Below are 21,346 nucleotides of genomic sequence, written 5' to 3'. Positions count from 1 at the left end.
CTGGAAAGGCAGTGGAACCTGCCAGAGCGCACGTGCGGACTGAGGCCAGCCCAGGAGAGCTTCCGGAACACGGCCACAGCGAATCTACGCGGCCTGCAGCTAGGCGAGCAAAAGGCTCCCTCCGGGGGACGGTGGCTGCCATTCTTCAGTCCCCATGCCAGCGGTAACGGGCGCGTTTTGTTAGCATTTATCAAGATTTTCACCTAACACATGTGCATTTTTCAGAGCACAGGTTATTTCACTTTAAAACCTCACACACACCCTCATCAAATAATGAAAAGCACCTGGCAGATAGTAAGCGCCCGAGCAGCACGGGCCGCTCACGCCACAGGCGCCCGTCTTAACTTCTGATGATAGGCTCAAAAACCAAAAGCAGGTTAGTGGTCCTTCACCTGAGCTCGAACACCAGCTGGAAGGTGAAATGCTCGCCCCTAGGGCAGGTGAGCCCATCACGTCACACGAGAGAAACGTGACAATGCGCTGTGACCTTGCTCGCATGGAAACCCTAAGCAGCACAGCTCAAAAGCACCTCATTTTCCAAGTTTCTCCCCCAAAAAAGGCTCTTCATACACGTACACTTGAACAAAAGACACAGGCGAGCCCTTCTGAAGTAGAAAGCCTGGCAAAGGCAGCCCTGCCCGGTGTGCCCACCCGCACGCTGACCGCCCGACCACCGCGGCCCCGGGCACGGCACAGCACGTGGGGGTGGCACAGCAGGCGGGGGCGGCGTGTTCCAGGTACGAATTCCTTTCCGCAGTCTTCTCACAGAGCAGCCGCAGTCTCACCCCTCGGCCAAGCGCACCCGAGACCGCACAAACCCAGGAGGCCAGAGGGCCACCGCCGCGGTCGGTAAGGAAGATGCTCCACCAGGAGCAGAGGAAGCACCCAAGGGGGGCCGGGAAGCGCGAGCGCCAGCGCAGCGAGGGAAGGGCCGCGTGCCCGGGGCCTCGCACTTACCGTCGCTTTGTCCAGGACCTTGATGGAGCACGGCTCGGCCACGCTGTGCTTCCGCAGGGCTTGCTCCAGCAGCTGCAGCGGCGGGCGCTCCCACTTTCCAAAGACCACTAAATCGATGTCACTGGGCAGAGGGCAAAGCACGTGGTCAGCCGCTGCAGAGCCGTGCTTCTAGGGGGGCGCACCCCGGCAGGCGCACCTTCGCCCCACCCAGGGTCACAGCGGACCCCGCTGAGCAGATGAGTGCAGTTGATCAACTCTGGTATAGAGGTTAAGAGTTCCCCAACACGCTGGGTGGTTCTGGGGAGTCCAAAGAGAACGCCCACCCCTCCACAGCCACGAGACGCCCCGCCTCCAGCCCCGACTGTGACCCAGTGATGCCTGGACACCTCAGGTCGTTTCGGCCCCCACCTGCCCCTCCCCGAGCCAACCCACAAATGCCGAGACCACAGCCTGCTTGGCCTCCACGTGCTAACCAAGCGGGTCAAGAGAAGACCGATTTTAAATGAAACAAAGACCAAGTTTAATTGGTCATGAGGAATCCTTAATGTGAAAAAACTGATACTTTCCTATGAAATGAAACTCTTCATAAAATACCTAAGAAGCGTGCTTGTATTTCCATTAACACCCGAGACCTGTCTTCAACCCTCGTCCCCAGCGACGGGCAGCACAGCAGGGCCTCCTCCCGGGCCTCCGGCCACCCGCCCCTGGCTGTTTGCGGTGCCCAGTGCCTCTGTGGCCCCAGCCACGGGCGGAGGAAGCGGGCCGGGCAGCCAGGTCGCTCCTGCACTAAGTTCTGTTCCGGCCACTTGCCCTCTGTGCCCCCCGGGCTTCTTCTCTCTGGCATGTCCAGCCTTGGATGTGACCCTGAGGCCGTGCCTGCAGGCCTGTGCTCAGGCTCACCCACAGGCCGGAGCCCCCCACGGCCGCCTGCGCATGCGCCGGGCCCAGTACTTACCTGGTCGGCAGGTAGAGGCCCGTGCTAAAGCTGCCGAATATCTGCACCTGGAAGAGAGAGGGCGTCTTAGATACTGACAGCTCCCAGCATGCCGTCCCGTTGGTCCTGACTACAGGAGGGGCCTCCCCACTGCACCTGGGTGAAAGAAAAGCTACCCTGCCAGCGGGAGGAGAAAGACCACCCAACCATCGGCTAAAAAACCCCTCACCCTTCAACCTGCCCTGGAAAGGAATTTTTCCAAACCCAAAGTAAAGAGGTGAAAGGACGACGACCTCACCCCATCCAGAGTGGAGCACCGCCAGGCCCTGGCACGACCACGAGGGGTAGCTCATAACCAGGGCACAACCAGGGCACAGGCGGGCGCCGCCCGGCACCCATGTTCACCGCGCAGAGCCCTGACACCTCCCCCAGGTGGGCCGGGGAGCAGGGGACGGCAGCAGGTGCTCCTGCACCGGAAACGCCCGCGACCCTGTCCTGGCGCCACCCCCTTGGTTCACCGTGAAGGTGGCGTGAGATGAAACGTCCAAGTTTTACGAGGACGAACGTGCACTAGATGTTCCTATGGGAAGCGGACTTGGCCCAGTGGTTAGGGCGTCCGCCTACCACATGGGAGGTCTGCGGTTCAAACCCCGGGCCTCCTTGACCCGTGTGGAGCTGGCCCATGCGCAGTGCTGATGTGCGCAAGGAGTGCCCCCCCATGCAGGGCTGTCCCCATGTAGGGGAGCTCCACGCGCAAGGAGTGCGCCCCGTAAGGAGAGCCGCCCAGCATGAAAGAAAGTGCATTCTGTTTAAGAATCACACCACCCACATGGAGAGCTGACACAATAAGATGACGCTAAAAAAAAAAAAAAGATGTGCCTAGATGGGGGGGTGGGGGGGCCTAACCTGAGCTTAACTTAAAACAAGGACAGTGACCTCAGCACCCACAGACCCTGCGGCCAGCGGCCCTCACAGGAGCGACACCCAGAGCCCCTGCGTGCTCGGAGGATGGGGATGGGCCCACCCCAGGCCCCCCGCCAGAGGCCGGGACCCCCGAGCAACATGGCTTTAAACGTTCTTGCAAGTGACACAAATACAAAACGCTGTACCCACATCGGCTGTTGGCCAAAGATCTTTAATGACAGTTTCGATCCGCTTAACCACTTCTCTCCTCATAGCTGCTTCTTCAGGACAAGGGGACATGAAGTTATAAAAGTCAATTATTTCCTCATGAAGTCTAATGAATAAAAGAGAAAAGTTATAATTAGACATAATCCAACTTTTCATCCTGTCACCAGACCACTATGACAAATACATTTCTGGTCACTTAAAACCCAGTTTCATAATGAAATGCAACATTGGTGAATGCAATTTCACCACATGGTTTATTCCACAGGTGAATGTCAGTGAACTGTGCCGATACCAAGTATCAACAAGCCTCCAAATGCACTCAAAGACTTGTCCAGAAGAATCACTGCAGTGACTTTACATCAAGAAGATGAGAAAATCCTACAAAAATTGAAAGGTGGCTTCGAGGCACTGCAGCTCAGTAAAGTATGATCACAGCAGCGCTGAAATTCCCCCAGCTGTGAAGCAGCAGCTGTGGACCCCCCATCCCAGCTCTAAAGCAGCAGCTATGGACCACTCCCCCCGCAGCTGTGAAGCAGCAGCTGTGGACCCCCCATCCCAGTTCTAAAGCAGCAGCTGTGGACCACTCCCCCCACAGCTGTGAAGTGGCAGCTGTGGACCCTCCACCCCTCAGCTGTGACGTGGCAGCTGTGGACCTCCACCCCCCAGCTGTGAAGTGGCAGCTGTGGACCTCCACCCCCCAGCTGTGAAGTGGCAGCTGTGGACCCCCTCATCCCAGCTCTAAAGCAGCAGCTGTGGACCCCCTCATCCCAGCTCTAAAGCAGCAGCTGTGGACCTCTCCCCCCACAGCTGTGAAGTGGCAGCTGTGGGCCCCCCACCCCTCTGAAGTGGCAGCTGTGGACCCTCCACCCCCAACTGTGATGTGGCAGCTGTGGCCCCCACCCCCAGCTCTGAAGGTGCCCAGCACCCCAGCACCCCTCCTGCAGGGCCTCACTCGATGAAGCATCAACAGATCTGAGTGCGAGGCCACGGCGCAGGGCAGGGCGTACAGGGTGGATCTAAACAAGACATGGGTGTCCTCGGCCGCCTGGGTGCCAGTGGCGAGGGCTGCCCCTCCCGTGGGGAAACAGAGCACCCGGGGCTCGAGGGCTCGGCCTGGTTGCAGACCCGCTGTGCCCCTGAAGGGGTCAGCCACGTGGGGCAGGACGGGGCAGGCCCTCTCCTCCAGGCACAGTGCGGGGGGCCTGCGCTGACAGGCGCGGGGGCAGGCGGGCGTCCTGCTTCAAGGCTCGACCAAAGGGGAAACCCAGGCATGCCTCCTCGGGAGTCACAGCAAACCTAGGTCACCTACTTCCCACCTAAGCTTGAATAATTAAGCAAAATATATAAAACGGGGCTGGCTGCGGTTGGCTGTGCAGTTTGCGAAAGGGCTGGTAACACGATCCTCCTCGCCAGAACCTGCCGGTGCCACCCACAGAAAGTAAGGAACGTTCCATCCTCCCCCCCATGGGGCTCGGGTCTCACCGGGAGGCCCCCCACCCAAAAACATCTGTGTCGCCATCCCAAGTGCAGCAGCACAGGCCTCTGAGCTCTGGGCAGGGGGCCCCGCCCACTCAGGGAAGCCTGCCTGCAGGGATCACCGTCAGGGACAGGACTGATGAGGCACCGGACGCGAGCAACTGCACCCCCAAGCACGGCCTCAAGAGAGCCACGGTCCACTGCCCAGTACACGTGAAGTGCAAAAAGTAGCATGAAGACGCAGGCCGCCATCAGCCTCTGGGTCACCTCGATTCAGCCAAGCCTGTGGCTCCCGCGCCTGCAGAAGCCCGAGAAGTCAGGAATCAGGGGCTGCGGGGGTGGGTTGGCCTGGAGCCGTGAGTGGGGACCACGGCCGCCAGGGGAGAAGAAACGCCTGGAAGGCGGGCAGGGGCAGCTGCGCAAAGCGCCCGCCCTGCACCTCCGGGCGGGGCCCACGTGCGGGGCGGGCTGTGTCAGGGTGCACCTGCAGGCACACAGGGAGGGCACGACAGGCAGGCTGCAGGCTCCCCGTGACCCGCGGGGCCTCACGTGGCCGGGCTGACAGCCGCCAGGCAGCCGGTGGCGCGGGAGGCATCCGGGGTCACGCACAGGGACCTGGAGGGCACGGCGGCCCCCAGCCGCCTCAGGCCCTGCCACCAGGGAACGCGAAGGGCAGGCGGCCTGGGGGCCACGGTGGCGAGCAAGAGGCAGGGCACGTCCCCATAGGCACGTCCCGCGCACACGCAGCCGAAGCCCTCCCCGGGCTCAAGGGCCACCGGCCAAACGCTGCCCACAGCGTCCTGCGCAGGAGGACGCGGGCAGCTGACGAGGACGAGAGGCTTTTAGAGCATTCGGGTTGTTTTCTAAGCATGGGCTCAGATGCAACTTTTAAAGGGGAAAAAAAGTACAATTTTAGGAAAAAAGCAATTATGATGTGCAGTTCATCCCTGAGATCAGCTTCATGTTTAACATTTGCAAACAGCAAAACCTCAGCTTCATTTTTAAAAGCCAAACGGACTTCCACGAGACGAGATCGCGGGGTCTTTATATTCTTCTGGCTCACGTGTACTTTCTGAGTTGAACAAAGAACAGAGGTTCTTCCATTTTAAATAATGAACAGAAAGCCCAGTCCACCAGGCTCCTCGCCCTGGTGCTGCTCTCCACGCCACCCCCAAAACGCTCACGAGGCCACAGCCGATGACCACTTCACCTGGCTACGGGGAACCGGGCAGGCCCTAGAGACTGGACACGTGGAGGACCCCAGCGCCGCGCAGGGCCAGGAGCACTGGGCCCTCGTGCCGTCGGGGCGTGGCAGGAGGACTTCCGATGACAATGGGCGAACACGCAGGCGTGGCGAGGGCCAGCGAGGAGACCAGCCTCACGCGCTGCCCAGCTGCCGGCAGCACCCGGGCCACATCCACCGTCCCCGCGCCGCAACCTGCCGCCACCTCCCCCAGCCACGCCAGCGCCTGTCTCCAGGCGGAGAAGCCCAAGCAGCCCGGCGGGGACGAAACCGCCTGAGTGCTGGGCCGGGGACCCTCCAGGGCACCCTAAGGCCTCAGGGCCAACGCGGGGAACACGCCAGAGCCCCCGCTGTGACCCACAGACCTGAGGCGTGGCGGTGCTGCCTCGCGTTACACGGCTTTTCCCAAACGTCACGTTGTGTGGAGCGGCTGGTGGGACTGAGCAACACCGTGGCTGTGTCAACGGACACATCGACCTCTCTGAAATTAGCCCAAGGGACCCACAAGACGGGGACTGACCCAAGGAGCGACAACGCCCGACGGTCAGCCTGAGACCACACAGCACTGCCGACACCGAGCCGCACGGCGGGAGAAGCTGGCCGCCAGGCCCTGGGCACGAGTTCAGCCCCGCCATGGCGGCCACGGGCCGAGGGAACGGGGCAGCCTCCAGGGCGCACCTCAGACGAGGCCCACAAGCCCCATGGGGCGCCCACCCAGCACCCTGGCCCAGGCTCGCTGCTGTGCAACCATCCACACAGGCGTGTGGTGAGGGAGGCTCCACCACCGCCGGTGCAGGGGCCTGAGCCCTCTGCCGTGGCTCCTCGCCATGCTTCTGGGTCCCGTGGCCCCTAGCCGCGCCATCAGGTTCCATGGCTCCTGGCCACGCCGTCAGGTCCCGTGGCTCCTGGCCACGCCGTCGGGTCCTGTGCCCCTAGCCGCGCCATCAGGTTCTGTGGCTCCTGGCCACGCCGTCGGGTCCCGTGGCCCCTGGCCCACGCCGCCGGGTTCTGCTGCACTGGGGGCCTCTCAAGGGCACACACGACAATGAAGCCCGCCTCACAGGACCCCTGTTCTGGTTGTTTTATGAAAAATGGAAACGGGGAGACCAGGGTTTTTGGTGACCCTAAGTTTTAACTGTGAAACTACCAGACAACAGAATTCTGAAGCGCTGTCTTCCAGGGTTCTTCTTCAGAACTTGACCCGCTTCTTCGTGGCAAAGGAAGCTTGGCAAGAGCAGGCAATGCGTGCCCACGTGTGGTGCAGGCACAGGTTTTAAATCCAGGCGCAGCTTCCACCGAACGTGACTATCCAAGCCCAAGTTTCATCCCTGCTTCCTCGTGAGAACGAGGAGCCAGAGGGCAGGAGCAAGGCCATCCTCCAGACGTGGGGTGCTGCGGCAACTCCGCCACGGTGTGCGCCCACGGGCCCACGCCCCGCGCCGCGCCTGGCGCGCAACACCCACCCTCAACACCCCGCCAGGCTGCGCCGGCCCCAAATGCACAGAAGTGACTGTGTGGTCACAGGCAGGTCCGGTCCCAGTATTCCCACTGTGCTGCAGAATGCAATAGAAAACGCCGGAAACTGCCAAACAGATGTGCTCGTTTACTCTCTCCCTCTTCCCAAAACCTTCACCACCCTCAGAACCTGGGGTTCCTGGCAGCTCCCTCACCTGGCACCACGACGCACAGTCTGCAATTTTGCCAAAAACAACGTCTTGGTGAAAACATTTCAAGTTCACTCCTGCGGTTTTACAGATTCTAAAACATGACTTGATGTTATCACAGTGAAACAATTTATTTAGACTCCACTAAACTGCACGGACAGGGTCTGAATTCACGCTTAGCTCTTTGCTACTGGCGCGAACGGCCTGCTGTGCGTAAGCGGCTAGGGAGGGCTCAGACCATTTCCACTCCCTGGGGGGTCGGCCCTTTTAAGGCACCCACTTACTAATGCTTAATGAGCTAATAACAAACCATTTTTACTGATTTTCGATTACATCACGGCAATTAACATCTGTACAAATTAACCAGAAAACCTTAAACAGGGCCTTCAAAGGTGCATTGTTTTTAATCTAAACTCAAAAGCAGCAGAAGAAAGCTAAATGGAATGGTAAATTTGCAATCTAATGTTCCCACAGAGCTCCTTCCAACACCGCGGCACGGCTACGCTTCACAGCCCGTGCCCAGCCAGGCTCCCCTTGCCAGCAGGGCCCCGGAAAGGGCTGTGGGCAGAGGAGGGGCACGAGGGACGGGCCAACGGCACACAACACCGCCTGCGGGGCCAGGGCAAATGGGGTAGACCACTCGGTGCTCAGCAAACAGCCAGGACGGGGCTGCGCTGCTGTGGAGTTACCAGGGGGAGCGCCGGTCCACGCGAGCTCGGCTACAGGTCCCAGCTAATGTGAGTCCTTCTCGCTTCGTCCCCCCAGGTTCCTCCAGGGATGGGTCACCACGGCCCCAGTGAACATCCAAGGGTCTTCTGCAACCTAACCCCAAGGTGAGCTGGCATGCTACTGTTTTGGCAGAGCACGTCCAAGCATGTGGCAAAGACCAAGCGACGGCCCTGGGGCCACTTGGAGGACAGAGGAGGACAAGAGCCTCCTCTTACCCTCAAAACAGAGAGCAGGAGTGGAAGCTTTTAACAGCTCAGGGCAAAAGTAGCTCATGTAAGCTGGCAGTGTGCACCTGCTGCTTAGAAAAGGCAGTACCTACAGGAAAGGCTTGGACTGCGAGCATTCGGGTGGGTCCCCCGTGAGCCTGCTCCCACGGATGAGGATGCCAGCAGCCTGGCATCTGCCTGCTGGGTGGACGGACTCTCCCGCAGCAGGGGTGGAACTACGCCCCTCTGCAGTTCAGCCCCAGAGCCACGCCCGCCACGGGTCCTAGCGGAGCAGGCACACACATCATCAAGCCACGCGGGGGCAAAATACCAAGGGGCCTCCTTCTTCTGACACTGGTGCCCTGCGGAGCCCAGGGACACCCCGGACCTCACACCTGAGAAAGAAGGCACTTCCCCGAGCTGGAGGCACCACCTTTGGCTTTGGCTACCAGCCACCAGGCCACGGAACAAAACCGACAACTGCAGGCCCTCGGAGCTGCCCAGGATCCCGGCAGCACTGAGATCCAGAGCCACTGGCTCTCACACCTGTGCTCGGGCCTGGGGGCGGCCTGGCGAGGAAGGCAGCACAGGCGTCTACTGAGGTCCTTCCCTAACGGGCACAAGCCCCAAACACCATGCTCCAGTCACACAGGAACGGGCGTCCACACGACGCTGGAAAACCGTGCAGAAGCGCTGTTTGATGGCAGGATGACAGGCTTGCCTATTTCAGGTTTAAACAGACTGGATACGAAACAATAGCTCCGCGATATATTTAAAGCACCATTAAAATGAAAGAAAATATGCTGAAGTGCTGACAGTGACAAAATTACCGGTGGCTTCTGTATTTTCCGAGTTTGGGGCAATAAGAGCATTAGTGCTTCGATAATCAAAACAAAAAGCAACCTGTCATCACTGATGTCAAACCAGACAGCCCTGGCCTTCTGTGGTCTTCCCTCAACCCGGGTCTCCTGGGCCGTGGCCTCCAGCCACGCCAGCACGAGCTCGCCTGGCCGCCCGCCCTCGGCCCACGAGTGGCCCCCAGGCACCTGGCGAGGCAGACTTCGCTGGGCGCCCCAGCCCCGGCACGGCTCAGAGGCCCCTGTGGCTCTGCAGTGCTGCTCCCTGGCTGGGGTGACGCCAGCACGGCTGCCCGCAGAGGGAGCCCAAGGCAGGGCCCCGGAAGGGCCGCCACGAGGCGGACGGCAGCGCCCGGCAGAGACCTGTGAGGAGGGGGCACGCGCGCAGGCACCCACGCTCACTGGCGGCTCCCCCTAACTGGCCCTGTGGCCTGCTGCCAGGGGTGCCAGGGCTCAGGGCTGAACCCAGACTCCAGTGCCGCTCACGCCCCCAGCGGCCCCGGCCCCGCAGCACAGCTGTCACCAGCTCACATGCACTGTCCACCTGCTGGGACCTCTGCAACCACCACCACCCAAACCGTGCTACGGACGGGCTCGGAGAGCTTCAGGGGCCTGCTGTGCATGCCCGGACGGGCGGACTCACGTCTGCTGTGCACACCCGGGGGTGGGGTGGACACACGTTGGCTGTGCACACCCGGGGGGGACAGAGGCACGTCGGCTGTGCACGCTCAGGGGAGTGGATGCACGTCTGCTGTGCACAGCTGGAGCGGCCTCCTGGCACACACCTCACTTCTGCCTGCTGTCACTGCCACTCAGAGCACTTCCTAGGGCCTCCACTCCCATGCCCCTCTGTGTGCCCCCACTAACCTCCAAGCCACCCTGCACCCCAGCCTGAGGCCGCTCTCAGCCAGTCGGCCTCCTGGCCCCAGGGGCTCATCATCAGTGCTGCCACCACGGCGGGGGGGAGGGGCGGCCTCGTCCCAGGACCCTCAGCGCAGGAAGGCCCCTGGGGGTGGGGCGCAGGCTACCTTCCCTCACCACCCCAAGGCTTCACCTGGCCTGCAGCGGCCCTTGGCATGGGTGGCTGAAGGGCAAGGGGGCTGTGCAAACAGATAAGAGCCTCATCCCTGCTGAGTGCAACTGGGGTGGAGGGTGGGGGGAGATGCAGCAATGGAGAGATGACAATCAAAAAGCCAGCGCTGCCATGGGAGACCCAAAGGCAGCCTGTGCTGTCGCGTGATGGAGGCAGTTCTCCCAAGGAGCCAGCATGGAAGCTGAGACAGGCCAAGCGGCAGCCAGGCCCGCCAAGGCGAGAGGAAAGGGTGCAGGACAACTGAATGGGCAGACACGCCCGAGGACCCTGTGCCCCGAGGACAGAAGAGCCGAGCCCCAAGGAAACCATGAGAATCTAGGAAGCAGGTCCAGGCCCAGCAAAGGGCCTCTGAGAAGCGGGCCGTTGTGCAGGGTGAACAGACGGAAACCCAAGACGGGCACTGAGCCACGAGCTCTGCCTGCAGAGAGACCCTGAGAGCCGCTGCAGCAGAAACCACGGAAAGAACTCCGACCTCCGACAGGGCCCCAGGGAAAGCGCTGGCGCTGAGCACGCAGTCGATTTGAACGAAGAACGGGGTCTGCGAGCCATGGCTCCCCACGTCGAGGCGGGGTGGCCGGCCCGGCCGCCCCCCAGCTGCGAGGCCTGGCGAGATCCCGGCTCTGGGGGCCGTGCCCCTTGGGTGGCACGCAGGGAACGTGGCCGCCCCACGTGGTGCGCTGGGGAGGCTGAGTGGCTGGAGGGGACAGAGCACTTAAGACAGGCCCTGGCACTCCAGAAGGGCTCCAGGAGTGGCAGCGATCAGGATTCTAGAGCAACACACAAAACGCTCAACTCCTGGGGACACAGGAAGTGCCAAATGCAAGCAGGGGGTGGGCAGAGTGCTAGCGCTGCAGCCCTCAGAGCAGCAAGCCAACCGGCGCCGCTGCATTCAAGCTCATGGCTTTCTGCACGTGACTCCAGCTGCTTCGCGTTGTCGTAACCCTTTTATTTTCTTGGTTGCACTACCGCTCAAAGACCAGTAGTTCCATCTGAGGTTGCACACGACTTTCACTCTTAAACAACATTAGATTTAACTTGATTTAAAGATAGCATGACCTTAAAGTACTTCTGTGCACCAATCCCTTTGTTCATCTACTCTTGAGCCTTGAGAGGAGCTGAGCAGTTATCTGTGGTTTGGTTATCTGGGTGGTGAGATGGAGTGATTTCTTTTAAGTTTCCTAATGGCACAATCATACAGAATTGGTCCTTTTGTATCTGGCTTGCTTCACTCACCAGAATGCCCTCCAGGGTCATCCATGTCGTCACATGCTTCTGACATCCGAACAGGTGTACTTCCGCAGTTCGCTTTTCTGTTCATCGGTGGACGGACGCCTGGGCTGCTGACACCTTTTGGCGATCGTGAATTACGCCGCCATGAACATCAGTGTGCAGACGTGAGATGGAGTGATTTTTAAGCTTTCTATTTCAAAGTCCTTTACCCTCTGATTTTACCGCGCCTGCCCGCTGGTGTCGAGCCGCTAGGGGGCCTTCTCCACCGAACGGGCAATCAGCAAGTGGCGCTCAAACCCAGGCTGGCGCACACAGGGCGCTCAGGCGACGGCCTCCGCCCAGCGGGTGCCTCGCATCCTCGGGGACTTGCGTCGTCCGGACAGCACCGAGGTTCCCAATAGGACCTGCAGCCTCCCCTGAGAAGCCCAAGTGTCCTCCCCGGACCAAGAAACTGGAACCCCAAGTCGGGAAGTCCTTCTTGCACGCGGCTCACCTCCCGGGTTCTGGAACGACAGCCTGGGCTCCTGGCCAGCTCTGCGCCCGCCAGCTGTGTGACCGGGCCACCCGCCGCACCGAGCCCCAGGACGGGAGGCCGCCTCAGCCCAGGCTCCCTGCGGCCAGCTCCGACCAGGACCACCGGAAGGCCAGGCGCTGGAGCGGCCTGTGGAAACTACCGCAGGAGGCCCTCGGGTAATCTACAAGCTTCCGCTCAGCCAGGCCCAGAGCCCCCACTGCGGCTGCTCTCACAGCTTGGTTCTTCAGCCTCTGGCCTCGGTCCTGTGGCCGTCTTCCTGTCCACCACGGGGACTCCGGTTTGTACCTGACTTTCTGGAGAGTCGAGTCTTGGGCAGACCCAGCCTCCAGGCAGCTCTGCCTTCTCTTTTGCAGAGGAGGGAACCTGACTCTAGCTCGGCTTTGCATCTCACAGGCTCGCGAGGGGCCCTCTCCCATCACCCATTGCCACTTCCTAACCACACTTCAGTTTTTAAAAATCTGTTCTGCTTAACCTAGAGAGGCTTGATGCCTGCTACCGTCTCTTCCCTGGCTATGCCAGCTGCCCTCTCGGCCAGGCCCCAGGCTCTGGACTCAGGCGCGTGGGCCCCCTCCCAGGGAAGCACTGGCTGAGCACAGGGCGGTTCTTTCATCCTCTCGGTGTACCCTGTGGGGTGCACACCTTCCTGGAGCTTAAGGGTCTCTCTTCAAAACAAGTGCGCGCCAGGAGGACCGGCAGCACGCAGCGGCACTGGCAAGCACCGTCTCAGATGCAGGAGGCATCAGGGCCAGGGCTTGCCGGCGCTCTGCGCCTCGCAGAGGGCACCTTCTAGGAAGGGCCATCCCTCCGGGGGCTCCGCGGCCCCCGCCCAGGGCCCCACAGCCGCGGCGCGTGCTGCCTGCCAGGCAGTCCAAGGCTCTCCTCGGGAAAGGTGGGGGCAAAAAGCAAAGACACCCCTGACACGTCAGCGCCTGGTGCGCAGGGCTGAGCCCACCCGGGCCATCGCCCGCTGCCCGCGGACGCCCCAGCTCCCCGCGCCCAAGGCCGCCCCTCTGCCAGGGCACGTGGGCCTGCGGGCCTGTCTCCTGCCTGGAGGAAGGGGCGACACTGCCTGCCCCGGGCACCTGCCCCGAGATGTAGAACCCCGAGCACGCTGCGAACGCGGAGGCCGGGCCAGCAGGACGGGCAGGGGAAGGCCAGGCCCCGCCAGCTGCCCCTCCCTCGTCACGCTTCGGGTGTCACTAAACAGCCGTCTTCTGGAAGTGTTTTAGGAGAAGCTCAGCGCGATTTCTAGAGCTTTCCAGCTGTACCTTGCAAACACGGCTTCCACTGGCGTTGGAGTTTGGATTTATTTAGACAACAGTTACTGAATCCAACACTGTGCTTCAAATAAAGAGTCTAAAGTCACTTCGCTTCAGTGCTGTCTAAACGAACAGCTATTACAATTTTAATTAAAATTAAATAAAATTAAAATTCAGTTCCTCAGCCACTCTGCTCACATTTCAAGGCCTCAACAGCCAGGTGTATCTAGCAGCCACCATCCTGCAAAATAGTGCAAAAGTATACTTGTCACTGCAGAAAGGTTCTGGCCGACAGGGCTGCTCCTGTCCCCTTAATTCTGTTTTTCTCCACCACCCACAGGACAATACAAGAGATGCTGCTAAGAGCTCAGAGAAAGGACACAAGAAAATCCAGAACGTTCAACGAGCACACTGAGCAAGCAGTGCATAACTAATAAAACGCAGCAGCACCCCCTTCCAACTCTGGAAGAAGGAATTCTCGATGAACTGTGGGAAACATCCCTCAACACTATCCGACTCTCTAAAGAAGGAAGGCAGCGCCTGATTAAAAGGAGAAAGCCCTTCTTTCCCTGGCGCCCTGCCTGCGGGAATGCGGCGCCCGGGGGTCCCTCCGGGGCAAGGCTGCTGCGGCCGGGGGAACTGCCTGTCTCTTCAAACACCAAGCAGGAGGCTCTTCCTGTCCAGCTGGCAGCAAGAACCTAATTTTTGGTTTCAATTTCCTACCAGAGGAGGAGAAAAGGGAAGGAGTGGCTTTCCCAGCACCACAGCTCTGGCAACCTGACGCCCCACGTGACACCTCCCGGCACACTCCCAGCCTTCCTTGTTTCGTGTGCCCAGCCTGGGAGGCGGCCGGCCAGGCACAGCTGCACGGGGGAAGCAGGCGCAGACGGTGGAGCCGTGGCTGGCGGGGCCACCGCCTGGCCCAGTTGGAGAGGCCGCGGGGTCCCTGCCGCAAGGGCGCCCCTCTGCAGGGGCAGGAAACGCCGGGCGGGCCAGGCTCCCCAGGCCCCTGACATGCGGCTGCCAGCCATTCCTTCTCATCTGCGGATTCCAGGAGGTTCCCGGGACCTGCAATCTCTCTCAAACATGGGAAGACATAAACCACCCGCGCCCGCACGGTGCGATGTGGGAAGTTACCTCCAGCCTCCCACTGCTGCAGACGCCCATGGCTGGGCACCGCGGCTGGGCTGGGAAAGAAAAGAGGCACACGGGCAAGCGGATGTGGCTTGGGCGGTTGAGCACCCACCTCCCACGTGGGAGGTCCTGGGTTTGGTTCCCGGTGTCTCCTAAAAAAAACAGAAACAAAAACAAAAAAACAAAAAAACTTAAGAAAGCAATGTGGCTTAGTAGTTGAGCTCCAGCTTCCCATATACAAGGTCCTGGGTTCAATACCCAGCCCCTGGTACCTCAAAAAAAAAAGAGGAGACACATGGTTGGTCATCTGAGGTCACCCACATGGGAACCCCAGAGCCGCTCACCTGCCAACCTGGAGATGGACATACCTATGCCCAAGCCCTCCAGAGCCCCACGGGCTCCACCCCGTCTCCTCCTCACCCCCAGAAAATAGGATGCTCCCTCCCAACCCAGCACCCCGGGACCGCCGCAAGCCCAGAGCCGCGTTTCCAGTCATTCCTCATCACGCTGTTCTGAGTTTCTACGTTTCCGATGACTAGGTGTCGATCTTATAATAATTTTTAAAAGCATAGTGACAACTTAACGGGGATGCCTTTCAAATACGGTGCAGGATTTTTTAAGGGTTTTCTGCTTTTGCATTCTATAGATTTCAGGGCATAAAACTGGTTTAACCACACACTTCAGGAAGGCAAATACACTGTAACAGGCTAACTGCTCTGCGCTCGCATGCCTTCGGAAGTGAGATTCTAAGACGAGGAGGAGCAGCAGTCTTCTCCACTTGGTCTCCGAATGCGGTCACCTTGCCACCCCCGCCTGTCGCCTGAGCTGGCAGATCTGGTTCCTGCCTTCGCCCCAGGACACTTCTCTGCAGCTGGTGTGCGCCGGCCCAGGCCGGGGGGCTGAAGAGGGAGCTGAGGAGGACGGGCGGGATGCAAGGCCACGAGAGGCCAAGGTTCAGACGGGGGCTCAGGAAGGGGCAGGGGCCAGGAGCACGTGGGCGCCGCAGCCCCCCGGGGCGGGCCTGGCAAGCCGCCATCACCCTCAGCCTGGGCCTGTGGGGCTGGCGCCGTGGGATTCCTGTGGAGGTACGGCAGGCTGCTGCGCGCTCAGTGCCGGATTCCAGCGCGACCCCCAGGCCCGCCTGCACAGGGGACACCGTCCCTGGGCCAGCCGTACAAGGCACGCACAGGCAGGGCTCTGCCTCCGTATTTTCATATACTTTCCAGGCCGTAAAATGTTCCTAACTGGCACCAGTCTTAGAACCCCGGCGAGGCAGGCTGCAGACGAGGGCTCACAGCTGGTTGCTCCCGGGAGCTGCACGGTGACAACCACGCCAGAGGAGAGACCAGTCTGCAAGAGTCCTCGGGGCTGGGCTGGAGTCCAGCCGAGGAGAGCAGTGTTGGGAAGGAGCAGCCTCCGCATCGACCGTGCTCACGAGGTCGGGAGGCCGAGCCACAGAGCGCGCTGGGGCGGTGGGAGGGCCGGCCACAGGCCCCCCCGGGCCTGGCACCTGAGGCTGCGGCACGCTCCCCACTGCCATAGACGTTACCCGGCCAGGGGGCCTGAAGACGGGCAGACGGCCCAGGGCGCACGGCCTGCCGACACCCCCCTAGCAGCAGAGCACCCGCATCCACGGGGCCTGAGACTAAGAGCAACTCAAAGAAGCAGACCCGTGGTTCCCGGTTGGAGAATGGCAGGGCCGCAAGCCAAGGAAGGCGGGTGCCCTTGAGAGCCGAGAAAGGCCCCGGCCCACGGGCAGCCGAGAAACGGGGGCTGGGTCCTACAACCGCCAGGTACAGAGCTCCACCGGGAACGGGAAGCACACAGAAGAGGACCCCGAGCTCCCCGGGGGGTGGGGGTCAGGGGACAGGCCGCAGACACCTGCATGCGACCCACCGTGCTGGTCCTCCAACACCCGGAAACTGCGGGGTCCAGGTGGCCATCTGCGGGGCAGGAGGAGGAGCCTCAAGAAGACCAGGCCACCCAGAACTGCCACAGAGAGACGGGCCGTCCCACGGGAGACGGTGCTCAGGCACCTGTCAGCCCACAGGGACCCACGCCTGCGCTCCCTCCAGCGCCGCGTGCCCGAGGCAGCCTCCGGAGAGGAGCTGGCAGTCCAGGCCTCCAGAAAGAGAGACCTCCGGCACGCTGACCCAGGCGCTTCCTAAAAGGCCTCTGCGCGCAGCCCTGGCCAGGGCAATTTCCAGGCAAGACAGCGGTTTGCACAATCACCTGCAAGTTTACCGATCGGTCACCGCCCCACCCCCCCAGCCTGAGTTCTGGCTGCATCATCAAAATCCAGTTCTGAACTTGAAAATCAATTTTTGGCCTTTTTTTTTTTTTTTTTTGGTACAACTCTTGTTTTCTGCTCCACAACCTGAAAATCTGATCCTAAACCATCGTGACCTCACCAAGGCACAAAAGGTCCTCGTTTTCGAAAGATGCAACTGTTTTTCACTCCCCCCTCCCCCTTAACAGGCCGCTATCTTGAAGCCACGTAAAAGGAGGACCAAACCTTCATGTGGAACAGTCACTAAAAACAGATCTGAGACTTTTAGAACACACATACTGAAACTATGTTTTAACCTTAAAATTATGTTCATGTTACAGTACATACAGCTCTTCAAAAAAGTCAGAACCATGTGCCAACTCCCAGAAGGAGCCAACAGAGGCGGTGGGCGCAGCTTTTCCGTCAAGAGCTCACAGCAGCATCTCCTCCACTTGACTGTGGACTTCCAGAGCACGATCGCTGAAGAAGAACTCACGGCCTTCCATTTTCCCAGAAGCCTGCCTGGGTCTGTTTACTCTTCCAACCCTCCTTTTCCGAGACATCCCGGCTCGTCCTTGGCAGTCCCTCCTTGGAGGGTCAGCTGCTCTCACTGCAGCTCAGCGACGCGTGTGGTTTCAGCGCTCCGCCACGACGTCCTGCCTCCTACCCGCCAGCGTCCTGCACTGGCCGTCCGACCTCACCTGGCCAGGGCCAGGTGGTCCTGGAGTCGAGGGCAGGCCTCCCTTGCGTTCCCTGATGTACGCTGGGAGAGAAGCGTGGGGGGCAGCTGGTGTCGCCGTCCTCTCGGTGGGGCCCGCCAAGAGCACTCCAGGTTACAGTGTGCAGAGCTGGGCGGCGAGCCACGGGAGGAGCCACAGGGGGAACCATGGGGAGGAGCCACCGGGGGCCACGCGGAACCCTGGGGGGGTGCCACGGGAGGGGGAGCCACGAGGGAGCCGCTGTGCCTTCGGGCCCTGCATCACCTCGTAAGAACAGAGGAGGAGGACACTCACAGAGGGAGAAGCTACCGCACACACAACTATGCCAGATGCGTGCCAACCGTTGCCAGGTTTGCACAAACTTCCACCTAAGAAGGAAGTTTTCCTGGAGGAAATATTCTAGAAAATGAAATTCATCGCGGTCAACAGCCTTGCAGGGGGAATGCTGCCAAGCACGGCTGCAGGCACGCCCCAGTGGGGTGGCCGGCGCTTAGGCAGGAAACGGGGGCCTGCGGGCACCTATGGGGCCCGTGGCCTTCCCTTGCTCAGCCACACGCTCCCTGGGACGCTGCCGCCGGCGCTTTCGAGGTCGCACCCTCCCTTCCACAGCGCTGTGCTGTGCGCGACACCCCTGGGGCTGAGCAGAGCGACATGGGGCCAGCGAGCAGGGCCCGCGAGGCTGCACGTGACCCCGACCTCGGCCTGCGGCGGGCAGCAGGCATGGCTCACCTTCTACGCTGGGCTGGAGAGTCTGAGCAGAAAGCTGAGTAAGAAACGAGCAGCAGCAGCTGCGCCTTCCACGCCCCACTCCAGCCCAGCGTCCCCCGCCAGCCTCCTCACGGAGCTTCTCCACGGGGCAGCGTCCAGGGCAAGAGCCTGCCGCTCCACGCCCGGAGGACCCGGCGGCAGGACAGGCAGGCGCGGCTGCCCGGAAAAGCGCGTCCCAAGACCACAGAAGAACCAACCCAGCCTTTGCATCAGGCCAGCTGGCTACGCCTCCAATTTTGGGGGTTCGCACGCAGACGCCCCGGCTTCCGAGCCCACGCTTAACCCCTACACCATACTGCCTTCAAGCTGAGTCCCAAAAGGTGGACAGGGAGTGGGGGGCGGGCCTGACAGGAGATGGGGAGCAGGTGACGCTGGAGGCCTGTCGTTAGCCTACCCGCAGGGGGTACCATGTGAAGGTCCCACGATGGGGGGGCCTGCTGGCAGAGACCACCCACTGGCAGTGCGGGGAGGATGGGAGGTGGCAGCAGCCTCGACAGGGGAGAGACTGAGGCAGCTACGGACACGGGTCAGTGGGGGACCAACCGGGCAGCGGCCCTCAGCAAGGGCCGGCTTTGGATCAAGGTCACAAGTGTGTCTCCCTCCAAAGCGCGCCCAATCCTAGTCCAGCACCTGGCACAGAGAGGGCTCTCGTACTAGCAAAGCAACAGCAGCCGTATTTGCCAGGGGCCCGCTGGAAGCCTGCGGGTCCTGCCGAGGAAACTCAGGCTTCCGGGGCAGGTGGCGAGGAAGGCGGGGCGGCGCACCGGCCTGGGGACCACGGCCCCCCGGCTTCTAAGGGTAAGACACACAGATACACTCCAGTCCCGTGGCAGGCTGGAACACAGTTAGACCTCAGGAGGAACCGGCTCCCCACCACCGCTTCTCGGAAAGTTCTACAAGCAAGAACTGGAGAGAGAGAGGGAGGGGGTGGAGACTGGAGCCCCCTCGCAGACGGGGCGTCTAAGAAAACTCTAACCCGGGGCACGTGAGGCCAGTCACAGCCCCCCAGGTTCCGCAGGGTAGCGCGCACACTTTAAAGCTGCGTCGCCGTCGATGCTCTCACCATACCTCAGGTGAGAAATATGCAGACCTAGTGAGTAAGACCAAGGCTGGAAGTAATCCCCAGGACCCAGCAACTGAGTACGTGCTGGAGACCCCAGCACGCGGGGAGATCCTCCCCTGCCGTCCAAATCAGCGTGAAATCATGAAGAGAAAGTGAGTGACTTGAAATATTGACATAAAACCTACATCAAACACTTCGCATCCAGAGCCTCACTCAGAGAAGCAGAGAAAGGCAGAGGCTGGCGGCTGGAGCATCACACCCGAGCACCTTCACCTGCACCAGCCAAACCACACACACCACGTTTTCCTCATTTCTCGCTGTCTCATTTCTCTAGGCTGAGGGGATAACATTTAAAATAAAGATGGCATCCTCCACCAGGGTGCTACTTCCAAACCTGCAGATGCTCTTAAAATACATTTTATACAAAATTTAACTACAACACGCGACACCCCCAAAACAGCATCACTGAATTCTTCTTGGATTAAACGGCATCGCTACAAAAATAAGCCCCTGACTGTTTAAAGGGACCTCAAAGAAATAAACTGAATTCACGCAGGTACCTCTACGCACCTTCGACTTGATTCAAGTGTCTGGCAATCCTGACATATTCAGTAATTCAACTTATTATGCCTGTTCAGACCCACTTGCCACCCACTTCGACGAAGGATCCTTAACTTCTCGGACACAGGGAGGAAGGAGAGCCTCTTTCCCTTTCCAGTCTCAAGAGGCAGAAAATGAAAACATCTGCACAAAAGCTTTCTTGCACGGCTGGGTCTGAGATCTGGGCCGCTGCTCGTTCATAATGAGTTTCAAATGGCCAAAAATAAGAAATGACAGCTTTTAAGGCGGCCTGACCTTAGTTCGACGTTCAAAAGCCACCCTAGGATCAACGCGGGTACCCAGACAGGGACGTCTGCGCGCCGGCGGGAGGCGCTGCCCCGGAAGCGGGGGCGCAGGGCGGCGGGGTCCCCGCGTGCCCCTCCTCGGACCACACTCCGACCCTCCCCGCAGCCCCCGCGCCCTGCGCCCCGCCCGGCCGCGCAGCCCCCGGCCCCGCACTCACCCCTGGATGCCCGGGCTGTACGCGCGGCTCTTCCACGGCGTGCCGGGCCGCGGCGCCTGGGCCGCGGGGTCGCCGCCGCCGCCGAGCGCGGCCGCGCGGCTGCCCGACAGCAGGTAGTTGAGGCCGTAGGTGCTGGCCTTGTTCTCGCGTTTCCGGCGGCCCGGGTGGAACTGGTGCTGCGGCGGCGAGGCGGCGGGCGCGGGGAGCGCGCGGGCGGCGGCGGCCGGGCCGTCGGCGAAGGCGAAGCAGGCGCCGCCGCGGCCCGCGCGGCCCAGCGAGGCGCCGCTGGAGGACGACGACGAGAAGCCGGGGCTCTCGGCGCCCGACTCGGCGTTGGACGACGACGACGACGACGACGACAGCGAGGGCGACTTGTGCAGGCGCCGGGCGCCCTCGGCCGCGGGGCCCAGGGCGGCGAGCAGCGCGGGGGGCAGCGCGGGGGCGGCGCGCCCGGGCCCGGGCGGCGGGGGCGAGGCGGCCGGGGGCAGCGCGGGGCCCGCCAGGCCGCCGAGGCGCGCCGCCGCGGGGTCCAGCGCCGGCGAGTTGAGGCAGAAGTAGGACGCGAAGCCCGCGCCGCCGCGGCCCACGCCCTGCGAGGTCTCCCAGATCTGCATCCACAGGGCATTGGCGGGCCCCTTCTGCTCGGGCTGGATCCAGGCCACGCGCGGATCCATCCACGCGCCGCCCCCGCGGGGCCCGCGCGCCCGGCCCCGCCCCCGCCGCGCCCCGAGGCCCGGCCGCGACGCGCGCGGGGCGCACGGCCGGCCGCGGGGCCGGGCGGCTGCGGGCGGCCGCGGGCGGGCGGGCGCGGGCGGCGGCGGGCTGGCGGCCGGGGCTGGCGGCGGGGGCCCGGCGGGCGGCGCGGCGGCCTGGGCGCGGCGGCGGCGGCGGCGCGGGCCTCAGGCGGCGCGGGGCGGGCGCGGGGGCCGCGGCGGCGTCGCTGTGGGGCCGGGCGGGCGGGCCATGGAGCGCGGCCGGGCGGGGCGCGAGGGGGCGGGCCCAGCCGCCGCGCAGCC

At 61.8% G+C, this 21,346-nt stretch overlaps 1 protein-coding gene and 1 long non-coding RNA gene across 3 annotated transcripts in view; both read right to left on the bottom strand.

Annotated features, from left to right (window-relative positions):
* TENT4A (terminal nucleotidyltransferase 4A) overlaps positions 1–21,030 on the bottom strand; it is a 39,096-nt gene extending 18,066 nt beyond the window's left edge. For both annotated transcript variants that reach the window (XM_004478121.4, XM_058306511.1), the window contains exons 1-4: positions 20,331–21,030; positions 3,005–3,128; positions 1,913–1,959; positions 958–1,078 (exon numbers count right to left, since the gene is read on the bottom strand). In XM_004478121.4, coding sequence (XP_004478178.2) covers positions 958–1,078; positions 1,913–1,959; positions 3,005–3,128; positions 20,331–21,004 — 966 coding nt within the window. In that variant the 5' untranslated portion in view covers positions 21,005–21,030. The remainder of the gene's footprint in view (positions 1–957; positions 1,079–1,912; positions 1,960–3,004; positions 3,129–20,330) is intronic.
* On the bottom strand, positions 13,427–18,224 carry LOC131280353 (uncharacterized). The gene is made up of 3 exons (XR_011645364.1): positions 16,345–18,224; positions 14,452–14,600; positions 13,427–13,555 (listed from the first exon to the last, which is right to left on the bottom strand). It is a non-coding gene; the product is annotated as an uncharacterized lncRNA (long non-coding RNA).
* Positions 21,031–21,346: the final 316 nt, after the last annotated feature.

The sequence above is a fragment of the Dasypus novemcinctus genome, chromosome 2 (assembly GCF_030445035.2).
Source record: "Dasypus novemcinctus isolate mDasNov1 chromosome 2, mDasNov1.1.hap2, whole genome shotgun sequence".
Taxonomy (NCBI): Eukaryota; Metazoa; Chordata; class Mammalia; order Cingulata; family Dasypodidae; genus Dasypus; species Dasypus novemcinctus.
The sequence above is the reverse complement of the archived record's forward strand: the minus strand, read 5'-3'. Positions and strand labels throughout refer to the sequence as shown.